The sequence below is a fragment of the Dasypus novemcinctus genome, chromosome 14 (assembly GCF_030445035.2).
Source record: "Dasypus novemcinctus isolate mDasNov1 chromosome 14, mDasNov1.1.hap2, whole genome shotgun sequence".
Lineage (NCBI taxonomy): Eukaryota > Metazoa > Chordata > Mammalia > Cingulata > Dasypodidae > Dasypus > Dasypus novemcinctus.
The window spans coordinates 88,692,801-88,713,223 of NC_080686.1; the positions used below are offsets into that span (position 1 = coordinate 88,692,801).

The 20,423-nt window shown below is 36.8% G+C and overlaps 1 protein-coding gene across 3 annotated transcripts in view; it reads left to right on the top strand.

The window, feature by feature from the left end:
* NSMCE2 (NSE2 (MMS21) homolog, SMC5-SMC6 complex SUMO ligase) overlaps window positions 1-20,423 on the top strand; it is a 298,377-nt gene that overhangs the window by 15,467 nt on the left and 262,487 nt on the right. For 2 of the 3 annotated variants that reach the window (XM_071208022.1, XM_004452960.3), the window contains exon 2: window positions 2,993-3,163. The exons of the other annotated variant lie outside the window; for it this stretch is intronic. In XM_071208022.1, the coding sequence (XP_071064123.1) occupies window positions 3,007-3,163 (157 nt within the window). In that variant the 5' untranslated portion in view covers window positions 2,993-3,006. The remainder of the gene's footprint in view (window positions 1-2,992; window positions 3,164-20,423) is intronic. 3 annotated transcript variants of the gene reach the window in all.

The following is a 20,423-nucleotide window of genomic DNA, read 5'->3' on the forward strand; positions in this document are numbered from 1 at the left end:
GTGGGGAACGGGAGGAAGAGATGAGATGTGGAGGCGTTTTCGGGACGTGGAGTTGTCCTGGATAGTGCTTCACGGACAATTACGGGACACTGTAGATCCCCCCAGGGCCCACTGGATGGAACGTGAGAGAGTCTGGGCTATGATGTGGACCATTGACTATGGGGTGCAGTGATGCTCAGAGATGAACTTACCAGGTGCAATGGATGTATCACGATGATGGGAGAGAGTGTTGCTGTGGGGGGAGTGGGGGGCGGGGGCGGTGGGGTTGAATGGGACCTCATATATTTTTTTTAATGTAATTAAAAAAAAAAAAATAAATATTAAAAAAAAATGCTTTTTGACCTGAATAAAAGGGGGAAATGGAAAGGACAAATGAGTTTATATGGCCATGAGTCTGCAAAAGGAGCTAGGAGGTTATCAGAGGGGTTGCCCTTATGCACACCTCAGCAGAGTCCCAGAGACAGATAAAGTAGATACAACCCCAGGTATTGGTTCTCCTGAGGGCTATAGAGACCCACAGGTTTTATGGTCATGGCAGATGGAGTTCAGTGCCATGTCAGTTGGCCCTACTTTGAAGTTTATGTTTCTGTGTGATGGAGCTGGACTTAGATGTGATCTTTGTTCACAAGCCTCTCCTGTTACTTTTACCGGAACTGTAGTTGGTGCTGGGGTTTAATGTATAACCAGGGGACCTGAATCTCTGGACTGACCATGTGATAGCCAGGCCCTGAGCCTTAACAGACTTGCAACTCCTACACTCTGGTTTATTGAACTTACCCCACTCAGCTAACATGGAGGTGAAGAAGGTCAACCACCACACCAGGGAGCCAAGAGTGCCTACAACTGAAAGCAGGAGAATTGCATCCATCATCCATGTGGAATCTAAGCCCCCTCTTGATGTAGATGTGGAGTGAACACAACCATTCCAAGGTCCACAGGATGGAGGAATAGAGTATGGAATAGAGTGGACTTACTGATATTCTATTCATGAACTATTGTGATTAGTAATCGAAGAAAATATGGCGTTGGTGTGGAGAAAGTAGCCATGGTGGCTGCTGGGGGTAGGGAGTGGGAGGAAGAGATGAGATGTGGGGGTGTTTTCGGGACTTGGAGTTGTCCTGGGTGGTGCTGCAGGGACAGTTTCCGTACACTGTATGTCCTCCCATGGCCCACTGGGTGGACTGTGGGAGAGTGTGGGCTATGATGTGGACCATTGACCATGAGGTGCAGCGGTGCTCAGAGATGTATTCACCAAATGCAATGACTGTCTCATGATGATGGAGGAGATTGTTGTTATGGGGGGAGGAGTGGGGTGAGGGGAGTGGGGGGTATATGGGGACCTCATATTTTTTTAATGTAATATTAAAAAAATAAAGACAAATAAAATAAAATGCTCAAAATAGTGTTTTAAAATCAATCTCTTAAGAGTGGGTGCTTGTTTAAAAAACACCTGTATTTCCATGCTTGAAGAAGTACCTAGTGCTTATGGGGGGACTTACTAAATAAATGGAATGGTTTGAATTGATGATGAATTATATTGTGGATATTTACCCATATATAGTAGACTAATCACGTCAGAAGTAGAAAACCAGTGTTTTATTTATCTCTGTGCCTTATTCTTTTTATACCCTGTATGTTTTTGAATGAGTCCAATGACTGACATGGCAAGGTACTCAATGTCTATTTGTTGAAAGAATGAATGAATGAATGAAACAAAAAAGGACCAATAATTGAGGATCTGCTGTAGTAGACTATGTATGAAATAAAGTTGTAATATTGATGGAAAGGATGGAAATGCCAGGTATGCTACACAGTTTCCCATTTAAAAAAGCAAGATTAGGAGGGAAGGTTTGACTGCTAATGAATTGTGTACTGGGTGCTAGACCACACAGGGATTTACATTGCCGTTTTAACGATGGCAAAACTGAGGTTCAGAGAGGTTTAAACAGTCTTTCCATGGTCATCTGGGAGTAAAGTGGCAGAGCGGGAGTCATGCTATGCCTATCTGATTCCCAGGAAACATACTCCTTTCCTTTATCATAGAGCGTTAGGAATAGCCCTCCCTTCGTTTTAAGCCTGTGAATTCTATCCACTTTTCTAGGTGGTTTTCAGTGGATCTGCATTTCGGATAGTTTCTGAAGTAAGCAAAGATGTCTTTTTGTAGGCTGCTTTACAGAAGTGGTCCAAAGTTTAAAGAGTTTGAAGTTGAAGATATAGATTAGTGAGTTTTTAATATCAAAGTAATAACTGAAACTGTTATAGTAGATAAGCCCCTAAAGATAAGTGTTTTAGAGAAATTCCGTTTTTACTGAAATAGGCTATGTAATCTTGTCTATAATTTGTTAAATCTCAGGGGAATGGTCAGGAACATACATTAATGTGTTTATTTTACAGTTCTCAGAATTCACTATGCATATATATCAAATGAGTTCATAATTAGAGATTTTCAAAATCCTGCCTTATTAAACTTTTTTTTTCTTTTTTAGATGCCTTTCATGCCTCGTACTTTGCTGTTTTTTCTAACCTATTTATATTTTAGACTCTTTTTGGACTCCTCTGTTGAATTCTTCAAAGAAGCAGGATTAGGGGAGCAGATGTGACTTAAACGGTTCAGTGCCTGCTTCCCACATGGGATATCCCAGATTTGGTCCCAGTGCCTCTTAGAAACAAAAACAAAAACAAACAACAAGCAAAGGAACGGAAAAACCAACTCAAGGTAGCTGATGTGGCTCAGTGGTTGAGAGCCGATTTCCCACTTACGAGGTCCTGGGTTCAATCCCTGGCTCCAGTACCTCAAAAACAACAACAACAACAAAAAACAGGGTTTGTTTAGAAGATTTGATTTCCTTTCAAAAGATAGAGATAGGACAAGGAAAATAGTTTGGCAGTTGTGGGATATTAGATGCTTTTATATGAATAATTACAGCAGTTTTCTTTTTCTATGCAATTATTCTCACTTATAAATTTTATTTCATTGTGTTTGGAAACTTAGGTCACAATTTCAAGATGCCAGGCCGTTCAGGTTCAAGTTCTGGTTCAGCTGGTTTCATATCCTTCAGTGGTGTAGAGTCTGCTCTCTCCTCCTTAAAAAACTTCCAATCCTGTATAAACTCTGGAATGGACATAGCTTCCAGTGTTGCTTTCGATCTTGTGGAAACTCAGAGTAAGTAATATTTTTTTCTCCTTTTTTTTTTCTTTTGTTCCTTTTTGGAGAGTAAGTAATATTTAAAACACTTCTTTTGTGTCTATTTTGAGCTAACACTGTGTGGTAGCATTAGTCTAGGAATGCTAGATACTGCTTAACATTTAAGTAGTCTTGGGGCAATCATTTATTCTCTTTGGGCATCTATTTTCTCATCTTGTTCTTTAAGCCCCATAGCATTATATGGAGGGTGAAGTGAGACTGATTGATTGATTCCATTTGTTCATACTGTTATGTTCCACCAGAAACTTATAAAGACTTGAAGACCCTGACCTCAAGGAGCATACTATCTAATGTATGTGACAGTTATAAACTGTGGTGCATACAAATGCTTTGTGATATGAGTTGTTTTCTAGTACCTATACTTTGATTACCCAGTAGGCAGACTTGGCTTATGCTGGTTGTATTGGCAAAGGAAAGTCTAAGAAAATGAGAAAAGTTTAGCTTTGATGAATTTTACCTAAAATTGTCCATCAGAAGATCTAGAAATTATCTGCTTTCTTTGGATTAGAGTTGTTTTATTTTACGCATGGAGACGGGTGCAACATAAAACCTTTTTTTAAAAAAAGCTTTATTTATTTATTTCCACCCTCTGTTGGTTGCTCTCGCTCTCTGTTTATTTGTTGTGTGTTGTGTCTGCTTATCTTTTTTTTTTTTAGGAGGCACTGGGAACCAAACTCAATTATGAGCCACCTCTGCTTCCTACTTGTTGTGTCTCATTGTATCTCCTCATTTTGTCACCTTGCTGCGCCACTCATTGTGTCAGCTTATTGCCTTGCTTGTCTACTTTAGGAGGTACTCGGAACTGAATCCAGGACTTCCTGTGTGGTAGGTGGGTGCCCAACTGCTTCAGCCATATCCACTTCCCATTTTGTTTTAAGATCACTGTTTTTCAGTAGTTTGATTTTGATGTGCCTTTGGTGAGGTTTTCTTTGTTTATCCAGATGAAATCTATGGATTTACAGTTTTTTTACTATAATTTGTAAAATTTTCTGCCAATATTTCTTCATATACTTTTCCTGTTCTCCTCTTCTTCTGGGACTCCAATGTAAGTGTTTAATAATGCCTAATGAGTCACTTAGGTTTAGTTGATTTTTTTCCCTAGTCTTTTTTCTCTTTCTCTCAATTTGAAACATTTCTATTGCTGTGTTTTCAAGTTCACTAATCTTGTCTTTTTTAGTATTTAATCTGCTGCCAATTCCATCCAGTGAACTTTCAATTTCAGATATTGTATGTTTCAACGCTAGAAGATATTTAAAAATGAAATGGAATAATTTCCTATCTGCCACTTCTTTCCTCATCACGTTCATGTTTTCCTCTGCATACTGTAGCATATAAAGCTTATTTGTATCAACTTTTAGCATCCTTGTTTGCTAAATCCATCATCTCTGTCATTGCTGTTCTTCATGTGGACAGTGCTTATATTATGTTGCCGAGTGTTTGGATTTTGTTGTCTTTCTTTAAGAGTGTTAAAGTTTGTTTTGGCATTCATCTTCCTAACTTGTGGATTAGGTTGATCTTTCCAGGCTTGTGTTTAAGATTTGTTAGGGTGGGTCTAGTGTAGCCTTTACTTTTAGGGCTAGTTTAGTCCTGTTACAAAGCATGGCCTTTTTAGAATCTCTGATGATTCAATGAGATAACTGTATTTCAGTTGGGTGGAATTTGAATGTCTCCCAGCCCTGTGTGAGTTCTGGGAATTGTTCACTCTGTTTCCCAGCAGTTGGTCTTTGCTCAGCAGCTTAGTATTCAGCATCAAGGTCCTGGAGCTCTTCTTCTGTATATCTCCCTTCCAAATGAACTGTTTGCAAACTCCAGCAGTCTCAACCTACCCAGTCTCTGGTTCAATCCTTCAAGACTGCATTGCTCTATTTGGGCTCTTCCTCCTTTGTACTGAAATCCAAAAGCTGCCTATAGCTGGAAAGCCAGGGTAATTGTAAGGTTTATCTCACTTATTTTCCTTTTCACAGGGATCACTGTCTGCTGCCTGTTTTCCCACTGTTTGAAAACAGTTATTCATGTATTTTGTCCAGCTTTCTGTTTGTTCATGGTAGGAGAGTGAGTTATATACCAGTCATCATTCATGACTGGCAGCAGAAGTTACCCATAATCTTTTTAGTATGTTATTGTTATCACTAATAAATTGTTGTCTTAGTTCCTAGGGCTGTCATGACAAGTTACCATTAATTGAGTGACTGGAAACAACAGAAGTTTATTCTTTCACAGTTCTGGAGGCTAGAAATCTGAAATCAAGGTGTTGGCAGGACCAGCCTTCCTTTAAAGGTGCTACAGAATAATTTTTCTTGTCCCTTTTTAGCTTCTGCTGGTTGTCAGCAATCCTTGGTGATCCTTGGCTTGCAGCTGCATCATTCCAAGTTCTGCCACTGTCATCACATGGTGTTTTCCTTGTGTGTCTCTCTGTCTTCACATGACCTTTTATTAGGAACTAGTTATTGGATTTAGAGTCCACCCTAAACCAGTATGACTTCATCTTAACTGATTACATCTGCAGAAGCTCTGTTTCCAAATAAGGTTACATTCTGAGATTCTGGTGGATATGAATTTTGGGGAGGCAATACTCATCCCAGTATAACCACTAACGCTCTTAACCCAGCCCAGCCTGATTTGCAGTATATATTTGGTGATCATGGATGTCCACCTTATTAGCTTTGGTAGGCAGCATTGGATAAAAGTTACAATAAAATCTTAAACTATAAGGTATAGCAGCTGGAACACAAATTCCCTGGGGAATAATATTAGCTTTATTTTTCCAGGATTGACTTTAAAAGTGCCTGAGTGTCTTATCCATTATACTTTCTTGATTAAAATAAAAAATATTATTGGTTGGTGGGGACAATTAATCACTTTAAGCACATCTCAAAGTTTTTAATTTGCCCTATGCTGCTTGCACAGGCATCAAAATAGTTAATAGTTAAGATTGTCGGCACTGGAGTCAGACTCCCTTGGTTTACATTCTGGCTCTGTACTTTCTTACCTGTGGGACTTAGGCAGGATATTAATCTTTCTGTGCCTTATTTAATACATATAAGGTACACACAAAGTGCTCAGTAAATTTTTAGTTTTCTTAATAGTAGAGTTTGATTTAGGTTGTAATATGAAACAATTGGGAAAACTCAATAGTTTTTCTTTTTTAGTAAGTATATTTTGGTGCAAAATACAATATAGTTCACATATTTTAAAAAGAAATGAGCTGATGTAGTTCAGTAGTTGAGTGCCAGCTTCCCATATACAAGGTCCTGGGTTCAGCCCACAACCGTTGCATCAGGGGAAATTAAAAAAAAAAAAAAGTAAGCATCTAAAGTGGGACTCAGCAAAGTTTTTCTCCTAATAAATAAATACTAATAACTAAGATAAATGTTTTTGGCATTGTGGGTCACACAGTCTCTGTTATACCTTGCTATGTTAGTGTAAAAGCGGCCATAGTCAGTTCACGGAACGGTGTTCCAATAAAACTTTATAAAACTTTATAGTTTGCCAACCTCTACTTTAAAGCCATAGGTAGTCATTAAATGTTTGTTAAAATTATTATTTTGATTATTTGAATTCAGTTTGCAGTAAATGATGGTTTTAAATTTGTCAAAAGAAAACTGATTTGAGCAGGTTGTATGGAAGAAAAAGTAAATAAAAGAACTTGAACTAATACAGAGTTACCAGGAGCCTGGAATACTTATAAACTCAACTTAATATACATATACATACACAAACACATTTTAAAAATATATATATATATTTTATTTTCAAAGACACTTTAGATTACATAAATATTACATCAAAAATATAGAGGATTCCCATATGTCCCATCCCCTCCTCCTCCCATACTTTCCCACATTAACAACATCTTTCTTTAGTGTGGTACATTTGTTGCAATTGATGAACACATATTGAAATACTGTACTAACCAAGGACTATAGTTTACATTATTGTTTATGCTTTGCCCTGTACAATTTTATAGGTTTTGACAAAATGTGTAATGGCCTGTAACTGTCACTGCAGTGTTATGCAGGATAATTCCACTGTCCCCAAAATGTCCCCATGTTGCACCTATTCTTACTCTCCCTCCCCTCATAATTTCTGGTGACCTGAGCCTTTATATCAATGATACAAGTTCTTCCATTGCTAGAATAATAAGTCTATTTTAGTGCATAGTTATTTTCCCTCCTTTTGTTTGTTCATTCCTCAATCTGGAGGAATGGGACTGTCTTGCATGCAGTTGCAGATACTCTACGCTTCCTGGGATGAGCTTTGTCAATCATCATCCTTTTGTTAGTTGTCCTTGGTGAGTCTTGGTGAGTAGGTCACACACACACACATTTTAACTAATATTGGGTGTCAAAACAACAGGGTAGTCAACAAGTTGCCCAATGACTATTCTGGTTATATTTCAGTTCTAGGTGTTAAAGGGGATACAAACAAGTATTATATTGTTCCTCCTTTATCAAAGCTTATGATCCCAATCGGAAGCTAAAACACTGAAAATAACTCAAACAATGGAAAAACAGAAAAAGTGTTACAAGGCTGTGTATAATTAATACCACCACCAACCTCATCAGAAAAGTAAACTCTCAAACATGAAATGGTAGATACAAATCTTTGAAAATTCTAATTTTGTCTTTAAAGTTTTATTTTTCCATTGACAACAAATACTTTTAGTTGTTTTCTTTTAAGTGACAGGCTCACTATTCATTTTTAAGGCAATGTCTGCCAGATACCCAAGTCTGAGTAACCATAATTTGTTTGTGTGTCATTCTTTCAATTAGAAAGGGTGTTTCATGAAATAGCGCCTTGTTTAGCTTGCTATTCAAACAATTGCAGAAAGCTTTTCCTCGAGGGGTCCATTATTCTTTGGTATGCAGAAGTGTTTTATACATATGTGGACCATTTTATCCCAAAAAATATTAAAATACATATACTCAGTGATTGAGATTTAATAAAACTAATAAATTGTTCTGCTTCATTAAGGACATTTACTGCATGGCAGTAAGAATATAAAGACTTAGACTAGTCAGTTTGGTGTCATTGCTTGGATTGGTGCTAAGGCACCAGCATTTTCCCCCATCATTGTGTTTGCACCATTGGTCCAAATATTCAACACAGAGAACAAAACAAACAACACTTAAAAATTATGGTAAAAATAGTTTTGACCCCATGGCCCCCTGAAAGGGCATTGGGGACCATACACTTCAAACCACTGGATTATGAAACTGATTTTGAGTGCTTATGAGCAGGAGGTAGATAACTTGAAATTCCCTGCAGGGAGAAAGCCTAGATTCACCCTCACTGGGGTCATTGGAGGTTATTAGGAGAACAGTTTTAATATGACACCAGAGTGAGGAATTGTGCAAGGACCAGAGAGTAGAGAAGCACCTAGTATTTAAGGAAATTTGACAAGAATTTAGTCTCTAATAGTAGATGAAAGACTGGTAGAAAACAGACCCAGTATCACTGCTTAAGTGCAAAGACTTTGAGTCATCCTGATGTGGGCTCTATCCCAGCTATATTCTTACTTCTTTGACTTTGAGCAGGTTACCTAACTTTGAACGACTAATTCCTTATCTGTGAAATAGGGATAATAATTCCCACTTCATAAGATTGTTGGGATTAAATGAGATATGTATGCATGCAAAGTGCTTTTTGCAGTGTTTATTCAATAACTATCATAAATGATAGCCAGCAATTAGTAAATTTAAGGTCCAGAGCTTAGAAGAAGGGCCTGTGAACTGTAAGGGGTAAGAAGGGGGGGTCAGGGATGAGACAAAGATAGATGATACATTTGAAATTTGATTTAAGGCTTTAAGTTTGAGCCCAACTGAGTCACTAATACATAAAACACTGCAGCCAGAACTATGAAAATGAGTAAAAGTCTCTTCCTTCAGTTTGTTTCCGATCTAGCTGGGAAGTAAGGCATTTGCATGGTTGTTTGACCATTAAGTGGACATTAATTGAGTGCCTGTAATGTGATGCTTTGTTAGAGGTTTGAACCTTATCTATGGATGTTTTAAAGTAAAGGAGGAATGTGGTAAGGTCCCAGAAAGGTAACATTCGTGGCAAAACTGAGGATGCTGTTGAGGAAGGAGAGACCTCAAGTGATGAATTAGGTTCTTAGAGTAGCCCAGGGGGAAGAAGAAATGACTTCAGCTAAGGTATTATGGCTGAGATGAAGGGGATTTGATTTGTGTACTTTCTATTTTATATTGTACCCACGTTGTAATATAGTCAGGGTAGTGTGATAATAGGAGAGCAGGACTCTGGATAAAGAATGCCTGGGTTCATAGTCCAGCCCCATCATTTATTATCTTGGTGACCTTGAGGAATTTCTTTAACCTCTGTTGGCCTCGGATTTATCATCTGTTTAAAAGACATTATTGTAGGGATTAAATGAATTAATACTTACAAAGTAAGGTAGAAATTTACAAAGTAAATTAGTGCTGTACTTGGCACTTAGTAAGTACTTGGAAATGTTAGCTACTGTCATGTTACCAAATTACTTTAGCAATGTGGTTTGCATTTGCCTTGTCTATTTGTGTTAGATAACAGAACTGGATTGGGAGAAGTTAAGGTGCAGAAGAGCAAGGAGGAAAATCCACGAATGATCTTCAGAGCAGAAATATTCCCCTTTGCCCTTTGCTTATAAATCAGAAAGAATTTTTTTTGACCTTTTGGTTGCCCAAATTCATTATATATTAGAATGAGCTTTGATAAAGTGGATGGTAGTGATCAATTAGATACCATTTTTTCACTTTGCAGTGCACCTCTTTTTCACTATATTATTATATTCTTGGTAAAGGGGATTCTTGCCCCCAAGAATTTGAGGAGTGGTGATGTGTTTTGTATTGTTTTGTTTCCTCTTGGTTGCATATTCCTATACCAGGTGGTTGTCCCTATTCAATTTTCTGGTGTGTTTGAAATCATCACCTTTTCCTGTGTCATATTAGAGCCTGTGGTGTCTAAGCAATTAGACTTTGACTGCCACTATGTTTATTATAATAGCTTTTCTCTAAATTTGTTGGTATTCTAATAATACTTTATTTGGTCTAATTTGGGAATCAAATGTGTTACATTAGGACATTTTTCAGATGTTTAAATGTATTATGTACTTCTCTGCTTTCTTAAGCAGCATGTACTGACCTAATTTACCAGAAGCAATTGAAAACTGAATTTTAAGACCTTTTGTTTTAGATAAGTAAATATGGAGGAATGGCCACCCCCCAGAATGTTAATACATCTCAGGGTTGTGTCCTCTCTTCACTCTTTGCCAGGGCATGTCTGTGATGGGCTTCAGAGGTTGAGTTAATACTTTGCAATCCCGTGTAAAATACACATTCATATGCTTATAGGGTGAGGATTGAAAGTTTTCATCAGATTCCTTCTAAATATTTGTGAGGAACAGTTGGAAGGACAAAAGGATACATTTTAAACTGCCTAAGAGACCAGTAGATGAGAAAATTTCCTTGGACGGCTTCTCAGGTTTTTCCTGTATAAATTGCTCTTCTTTCTATGACTCTGTAGGCACAGAAAAGAAAGGCTTCATTTATTATGGTCAGGCAGTTTAATTGGATGTGTGTTAAACAGTACCAAGATATGATCATCATCATCATCATTATGCTAAAGATAACAGCTGAATGTATTTGCACAGTTAGTGTGTGCTAGGCACTCTGATGTTTTTACATATAGTATCTCATTTTGTTCCTCATGATAATCTTTTGAAGCATGGGTTATTGTTATCCCCATTTTATGCACGAGAAAACTAAGGCTTAGCAAATGTTAAGTACTTTTCTTAAGGTTAGAAAGTTAGTAGGTGGTGTAGGCAGGCATTTGAGTACAAACAATCAGACTCCCTTTAAGCTTTATCGAAATTGATTCTGCCAGTTTGATGGCATTTGCAGTCAAATACCATTGAAATACTGTTGAGCAGTATTTGTGAAAATTTGGATTATTTTGTTGAGAATAACATCTGAGTTTTCATTTTTTTTGGAATACTGACATGCGGTGGTATATTCCTTTTCCTCATTACCCTCTCTTTTCTTATTAGCAGTATTCATCACATTCCTATTGATCTTCATTAATATCTTGATGCTGAAAGGAACCTAAGTGGTTAGATCATCCTTAATGCTTTTGCCCACTGGCTCTTGCATCTGGGAACAGGAGCTTTTTACCATCATTGAGGTTCATTGGACTCTAGGACTGGGGAGAGGAGAGGAGTGAGGAACTAGCAGGATAGAGTGACAGAACCCTCCTCAAAATTTGATAGAACTCACCTTCCTTACTGGTTGTGAATCAAAATGAATGAATTCCCTGCTATTAGGATTAAATCTAATGAAATTTAGATTTGTTTTCAGACTGTATGCTTATTAAGTCACCTACAAGCAAGTGGTCTTTTGGAAATCTGAGGATAAGTATTTTGTCTGGCATGTTTAGGTCCTTGGAATTTAGAATTGCTCAACTCCCTTATTCTATCCTCTTAGCACTCTCTTAGCACTCTGAAGGAGTCCCTTGCTTTATTTTTCTCCCTACTAATTACACCTACCTCACCTTCTAATATACTATATAGTTTATTTCTTTTGTTTATTATTTTTCCTCTGCCCTGAATATAAGTTCTATGACAACGGCAGTTTTTGTCAGGCATTACCCTCCATCCTCCAACCCCATTGCCTGCATTAGTACCTGGTACATAGTAAGCACTCAGTAAATAAATTGATGTGTTTAAAACCTCACAGGGAAATTACTATAAAGCATTTCCTCTAATAGTTGTCTTAACTTATTCGTGTGTGTGTGTGTGTGTGTATGTATACCATCTATATTAATGTGATGTTACCTGTTATATTAGAGGGTTTATGGCTGTGTGCACCAGTAGTCAGACTGTGGATATAAAAAAGATTATAGCCCTTAATCATTTATATATATATTTTTTTACATCACGCTTATAACTCTTTAATTACAAATAAACAGAGAAGTAGTAAAAGTCAGGATTCTTTTTTTTCTCCCAAAGAAGGACATAGTATCAAGCTGAATGGAAATACCTAAGTGCATAATGGAATTTCTCTTACCGAATCTCAGTTTTTCACATTGCTCTGTAAGGTAACCAACTTCTCATCTACTTGAGTAGAAAATAAACCATTTGGGTAGACTTTATTAGACCTGCCTTTTCTCTTGATTACTCTCTCTAATAGCTGCACAGAGCAGACGCATATGGTGAATTTCTGTCCATTACCATTAAAATCACCAGTCTTCTACCTCTTGGCTTTTTTCGTGTTCCCAGATGAGTCCTTCTCCCCTTTAAGATATAGGTGACATGCCATATTCTGATGTCCTTATCCCTGTTACTACTTTCCCTTTGTCCCATGTAGCTGTTTGCATTTACATTGTATTTTTTCATTAATGTGTCCATCTGGTCTTCCCTCTGGACTAGGTTTCCTGAGGGCAACGATCTCAGGGTGCTCATTTGAACTCCTCAGAGGCTGGAATTTTTGTTCTCAGTTGGTGTTGAATGCATCTATAAATGTGTTAGTGAATGACTTCTGTGACTGTTCCCTAAATTCAAATGTTTGAATTCAAAATGTAAAATTAAAATAAAAAAAGTTTGCTTTCCAAAATTAGAAATTGAGCACTTTCATTAATTTATGGACCTAATTTTTCAGACTTGGCACTTCATTTTTTTGGTTTAAACTAGTGGTTCTGTAACTGGAGCATGTGTCAGAATCACTTGAAGGGCTTAAAGTACAGAATTTCAGCCCCACCACTGGAATTTCAGTAAGTCTGGGACGAGTTCAAGAATTTGTATTTCTAACAAATTTCCAGGTGATGCGAATGCTGCTGGTTCAGAGACTACGCTTTGAGAACCCTGGTCTAGTCATGGGTTATTTTGCTATTTAGTAGGAAATTTAGGCCACTAGGTGGCACCATAACACTTCTTCTGATTTTATTGACTGGTGTTTTATTGACCGGTGTTTGTTTAATGCTGAGTTTAGGATTGTGTCAATAAGCTACAGGCACTAAATAATTGGAATTTAGTAACTTAGAGCCTGACTTATTCCATATATATGAAAAGTAAAAATGTGTTGCCTCTATCAGACCAGAGATACTACAAGACTATTAAGATGACAACATTTTAAGGTCAATGCTTCGTGTAATGAAGAATATACCTCTCATTTCCCTTAGCTTCACTTTCAGTTTTTCTTTACCAATGGTGAATGTAGGTCCTGTAGCAAACTAGAAATATACATTTTTTTTACTAATCATAAATAAAAATAATGTTTATCATTCTAAGTTAATGAATCTGGTTTTGTTGTTGTTGAGCCAATTGTTTGTGCAGGCAGCTTTAGAATGTTAAAAAGTGTGAAATGTGCTTTCCTTTCTTATTGGCCTCCTTAGTCAGAAAGTTGAGTGTTTTCATTTTTCAGAGCTATTGAGAGAAAAGCTTTGGCTGCTGGTTGCCTCACCTCACCTCTTGTTCTTGGAATCTCACTCCATAAATTTCCAACCATTCCAACACCTCCAGATTTTCTTTCTTCCACTGACTGCAACAACCTGAAAATTGGTGTGGTTTCTCCACATGATGGAATGTGTGGAAATAATTGCCTGCTGTGTTCTCCTGTTAACTAAGCTCTCCTATACACATTAGGATGTCATTTTTTTAAATAGTAAATGAGTCACATTTTAGTTTTTAAAACAGAGTATGGATAGTATCTGAATTCTGTCTGGGCTTTCTTAGACTCTTGAGAATTATCTTCCTGTTAATTCCACTTTTTTTATCTTTGGAGCAGAAGCATGGATTAGGTTTTGATGACTGATCAGGGAGTGGAAATGATTATTATAGAAAAAACACGATTGGAGTAACTCAGATTAAAAAATTAGACTAGCACTTTATTGTGTAACTTAATTGTGTATCTTTGATCATTGGAAGGAATTAAGACCAGTTTGATGCTAAGCAACGGAATGTCTTGCATTAGACAGAAAGAAGTTCTGAATAACATAGTTGAAGCCAATTTGATTATTCTAGGACAGATTATTTTATTATCTAGACCTGTTCTTTCTCGAATGAAATTATATATTTGACATATAAATGTAAGGTAGTATTTTTATATAGCAGTAAAGTCCAATAAAAATATACTGTGAGCCTCATATGTTATTTAAGACTTTCTAGTATCCTCATTACAAAAGTTATGGAAAAAAAGATGAAATTAATTTTAGTAATGTTTTATTTAACCCAGTATATCTAAAATATTATTTCAACATGTAATCAATATAAAAATTATTAATGAGATATTTTACATTATTTTTTTGTCTAAATTCAAAATTTTCCAAAGCATATCTGTCTGGATTGGCCACATTTCATATGCTTAATCATCACATGTGGTAAATGGCTACTGTACTAGATAGCAGCAGATATATATGGTAGTACACTTTTCAGTACTATCAGAGGAGGGCAAGACATGTAAGGGTAGTTAATTAGGCTAGCAACTTTGCATTTTTTGTTGTCAATTCAAATTGAACCAGGTGTTAAAACAAGATAATATTATCTATTGGTTTATTTTGTACTTGTTACTCCTGTACTCTTGGTTTGGTGAGTATTTTAGTTTTTTTCCAAAATTTAGCTTAAAATTACTTCTGGGATTGTGTTAATATTTGCTTCTATTTGAAAGTTAATATGCTAATTTGAATCCATACCTAAGGTGCTTTTATATTTTGTAGATGATATGGTAAATTATAATATTGGACACGCTAGAGAGGTTAAGCCTCCTAACGTTAGCTGCCGATAATACAGTAGTTACTGTAAACAATTAGGCCTGCTTGCAACTCTCTTTAGAAATGCTAATGTGCTTGTGGGCCGGTGCTGCTTCAGGCACTTGTTTTCTCTCAGTGGGTGGGAGTTACAAACCCAATTTGGAGAACAAGAGGCACTTAAGGCAAGCTCTAGATGTGCTTCCTGCGTCACATTAGCTTGTGACCAAGTTTCTAGTGTCTTTGAAGGCCATGTAGAATCAGATGCTTACACCTAGACCAAGGTTGAGAGGGACCTTCTTTTAATTTTGGGCCCCACCATTGTAGCTCTGACCTGCCATAATGATATTTGACTAAACAACAGTACACACTTAGTCATTTTCATCACTCTTACATTATATTCCTTAAGCTTATTGAAAGAGAACATAGAATGTATATTTTATCCCCTTTGGTTTTGTATCTGTTACTACTATTGTAATGTCAGATCCAGAAGAAGGAGCTGAAAAAGTGGGAAGAAAGAAATGTTAGTTGGAAAAGTTAAACAAGGTGAGAAGTTACAGGCAGTGTCCAGTAGATGACAGAGGGGGAGAGAGGATATTTTCAAGATCCAGCATTAACTGTATCTCAGAACTGGTGGTGACAGCAACAGTGGTAGCTTTTACCCCAAGACAGTGATTCAGGCTTCATTTTCTTTGGGGCAGTGCTTAGGTGGGGTACTTTTCTCCCATTACTCTTAAAATACTGATTCAAAAACCATAATTGAGTTTGATTATTTTTCACTATTCTTAATTTTAACACTTTATTTTGATCTATCACCGTTTATTGGCCCATGCTTCAAAGAACTAATTTAGTTAGCAGATAAGGCAAATATATATGCAAAGATAATGAGAACCACATGGTAATAATGATATGTTCCAAATGAGGAGATCATGAGTCTATCTGTCACATTCAAGAATTAAGAGTACCTGAGTGGGAACTATGTTGGAGCTCTCTCTATGGGGTTTGTATTATATTTGCAATTGTCCTGCAAGTTTGAAATTATTTCAAAATAAAACATTTCAAGGGGAAAAAGCCTATTTAGAAAATATTTTAAAAGTAGGGCATTGGACTGTTCTGTTTTCTTTGCATTCCTGTAGTATCAACCTCATTCTCTTGAAGGCATTATGGATATATGTCTTGCTGAGTAGGGGAAGAGTCATATTGAAGCAAGTGATAAAAAGGAAAATAGAGAAAATTATTACATGATAGGTCACTGTACCTGTTTAAAATCCAATGTATGGAAAAATCAGAGGAATTCACACAAAGAATATCTCCAACTACAGCCTTTTTATTTTGGGAGAATAGAATCAGACCCTTTAGGTTTCTACTTGCAGCTCCTCATAAATTTTGCATTAAGTCAACAATTCTGGTTAGAATGGTAATTTAGAAATGAGTAATGAATAAAGCTTGTCCACATTCTGGAAAAAAAAAAAAAAATTGAATGACTTTCTGCATTCTGACCCAACAGCCTGATTTTATATGCAGTTGGCACACATATTTTGTAGACAGTAGTCATTCTAATAATAGCAAACATACAGTGCTTGCTCTGTGCCTGGCATGTTCTAAATGATTTATATGTATCCATTTATTTAATTTTTACAACAAAGCTAATAGTTATTATTTTACATGTACATAAACTGAGCACTGTTCATCAAGGACCATTAAACCATATCTCTGAAGGAGTTATTTTACCACAATAATCTATTTCATATTGGAAATGGACATTTTAACTGCTTAGTTCTTATATATTCTCAACCCATTCTCCTTCTTTAGTATGACTTTCCTTTCCCAATTGCAGTAAGTTCTGAGATAAATCCTCTTCATCTACACAGTTTTGACCTAGGCCTGTGCTCTGTCACCATTATGTCTGTGAAGATTAGAGTACCTCATAAAAACAATTTGAGAGTTCATTATATGCTAATTCTCATTATTGACTTGAAAGTTTCCCTTCAGTTAAAAAAAAAAAGCTTTTATTTAGCCTGTATGTAAATATTGATTACCATGAATTGTAATCATGTTTGATAACTCCCATAGCCATAAATTTAGAACTGTTGTCAAAAGCATCTTGGCATTAAAAGATGGAAACAAGGAAGTGGATATGGCTCAAGCAATTGGACTCCTGTCTACCATATAGGAGGTCCAGGTTCAATGCCCAGGGCCTCCTGGTGAAGGAGAGCTGGCCTGCGTGGTGAGCTGGCCCATGTGGAGTGCTGCTCCGCACAGGAGTGCTGGCCCATGTGGAGAACTGGTGCAGCAAGATGACACAACAAAAAGAGACACAGAGGAGAGACAGTAAGAGATGCAGCAGACCAGGGAGCTGAGGTGGTGCAAGAAAATGATCGTCTCTCTCCCCCTCTCGAAGTTCCCAGAGCTGGTTCCTGGAACCGCCTAATGAGAATACAAGCAGACACAGAAGAACACACAACGAATGGACACAGAGAGCAGACTATGGAGGGAGGAGAGAGAAATAAATAAATAAATCATTTTTTAAAAAAAAGATGGAAACAACCCAAGTGTCCATCAACTAGTAAATGGATAAAAAAATGTGGTATATAAACACAATGAGATACTATGCTGCTGTAAGAAGAAATGAAATTGGGACACATATGATAACATAGTTAAACCTTGAAGACGTTATGTTAAGTGAAATAAGCCAGACACAAAAGGATAGATAGGGAAGTAGACTTGGCCCAATGGATAGGGCGACCACCTACCACATGGGAGGTCCGTGGTTCAAATCCTGGGCCTCCTTGACCCGTGTGGAGCTGGCCCATGCGCAGTGCTGATGCACGCAAGGAGTGCCGTGCCATGTAGGGGTGTCCCCTGCATAGGGGAGCCCCATGCGCAAGGAGCGTGCCCTGTAAGGAGAGCCGCCCAGCGCAAGAGGAAGTGCAGCCTGCCCAGGAATGGCGCCGCACACATGGAGAGCTGACACAGCAAGATGACACAACAAAAAGAAACACAGATTCCCAGTGCCACTGATAAGCATAGAAGCGCTCACAGAACACACAGCGAATGGACACAGAGAGCAAACAACTGGGGGAAAGGGGAGAGAAATAAATAAAAAATTAAAAAAAAAAAAAAAGGATACATAGTGCATGGTCTCACTAATATGAACTAAATATGAAGACTAAACACATGGAGTTAAAACCTAGAGGATAGGTTATTAGGAGATAAGAGGAGGGTTGAAAAGGTGCACTGATGTTATTGTACATTAAAGTTTTAATTAACTTGACTGTAAAAGTTAATTAACTGTAAAAGTATGGAAATGGATAGAATTGATGGTAACACATTATATTGAGTAGAACTAACAGCTGGTTTATAAAAGGGATTGTGGTTGACAACGGTAGTCTTGGGATATAAATGTCAGTTGAAAGAAAGCTAGAGAAAAATCTAGTGACTGAATAACATAGTGAACCCAGAGGATGGATGAGTACTGTGGTGAATAGTACTAATACAAGAACGTCCTTCTATGAACTAGAACAAATGCACATCACTTTTGCAAGGTGCTGAGAATGTGGAGAAGCATGGGGAAAATACAATTAATGTAACCTGTGGACTATAGTCAACAGCAATATTGTAATATTCTTGCAACAACGTCAAAGAAGTATTGTATTAAGAATGGGGGGGTATAGAAAAGATTTGCCATATGTAAGCTATAGACCTTAGTGATAATAGTCTGATAATATTATTTCATAATCTGTAACAAACATTCCACAACAATATAGTGTGTTGGTGGCAGGATGTTGTATAGGAATTCCACATGTGCATGATTGTTTTATAAGTTTATAACCTTTCTAGTAAAATATTTTTTAAAACTTGGCAATTTTTCTCTAAAAATATTATGTAAACTCATGGAATTAATCATTAAAATATAGATCACCAGAAAATAGAAGGTGGATAGAGACTGAAAAGCTAAGAATTAATTGGTAAAATGGTTGTTTGTAAATCTTTGGAAATGATTTTAAATGGTTAAAGCCTATCACAGTGTTTGTAACTAGCAGTACTATTTTATGGGCATGACAGTGGTTGAAAGGGAAAGTCTAAGGTCATGTGTATTACTAGAAGGAAAGCTAAAAACTGTAACATGGGACTCTATAAGATAGTAAAACCTCATGTAAAACACAAGTATTGGTGATATTGCATATATGAGACTGTTATTACAAAATATTTATAAATACAAATATACTAAAGAGAAGGAAAAAGAATAGCAGCTATGCATGTCAGGGGAAGCATAGAGAGATTGAGAGGTGATGAAATTTGGTTGTTTTTTTATTATTGGAATAATGAAAGTGTTCTAAGAACGATTGAAGTGATGAATGCACAAATATGTGATTACACTGAATACCATTGATTGTACACTTTGGATGGATTTATGTTTTATTAATATGTATCAGTAAAGTTGATTTGTTAAGAAAATGGTGCCTATTAATTTCTATACCCTATTTAAACTATTGAGCATAGTTTATAAGAGTGTTCATGATATCACCAGCCACATGCCTCTAAACTCCACAAATACTTGCTCTGTCAAGCCTTCTTGCCCTGGAATGCCCTGTCCCTTCTGACTGCTTGGAGGATACCTATTCATCTTTCAAGGACAGATTTAAGTGTCATCTTTTTTCTGCAGACATTCTTCTCCCACTGAGATTGAACTGCTCTCTTCTTTTGTTCCTCTGTGTTTGCTGTACATTCATCTACCAAATTAATGGAACACTTGATTGCCTTTCATTGTTGTAAGTCCACATTGCTACCACCAGATACAGGGGTTTGAAAACTCCAGTTAAATAATTTCCTGTTTCCCAACCAAGTTTTGGCTTTTTATTGTATACAGTCTCTGTTGCACCTACTCATGTCTGCTATTGTAGCTCAAACAATATATATTGTCCAATATACAATACATAAATGAATTGGTGTGATTTCACCAGCAGTGGGCTCCACTTCCCCAAATCCTGATCTACATAAAAGTCCTTATAGCCTAGTCATTCTATGATACTCTTTTTTTTTTTTAAAGATTTATTTATTTATTTTAATCCCCCCCCCCCGTTGTCTGTTCTCTGTGTCCATTTGCTGCGTCTTTTCATAATATAAGACTAAGAATGGGTTGAAATTTTACAAATCAAAATATAAAGTGATAGCTGCAAAGAAGAGATATCAGAAATGGTTCTTGCAAATAACCTTTTTTTAAAACTAGCCAATCCATTAAATAATTGAAAAAGGAAAAACATAAAATGAGCCTTGACAAATTCTGTATGATAGATTAATGAAAAACCTTACTTGTAAAGTTCTTGTAAAGTCAGGTACATCCATATTGAAGTTCGTGTCCTAACCATTTTTTAATTTGCTCTTTTCCAAAAGCCGCTTATATTTTATGGAGTTACTTATTCATTTTCGCCAATATCTACTAAGTGTCTGTTATCTGACATGCAGTATGCTAGAACTATAAAAG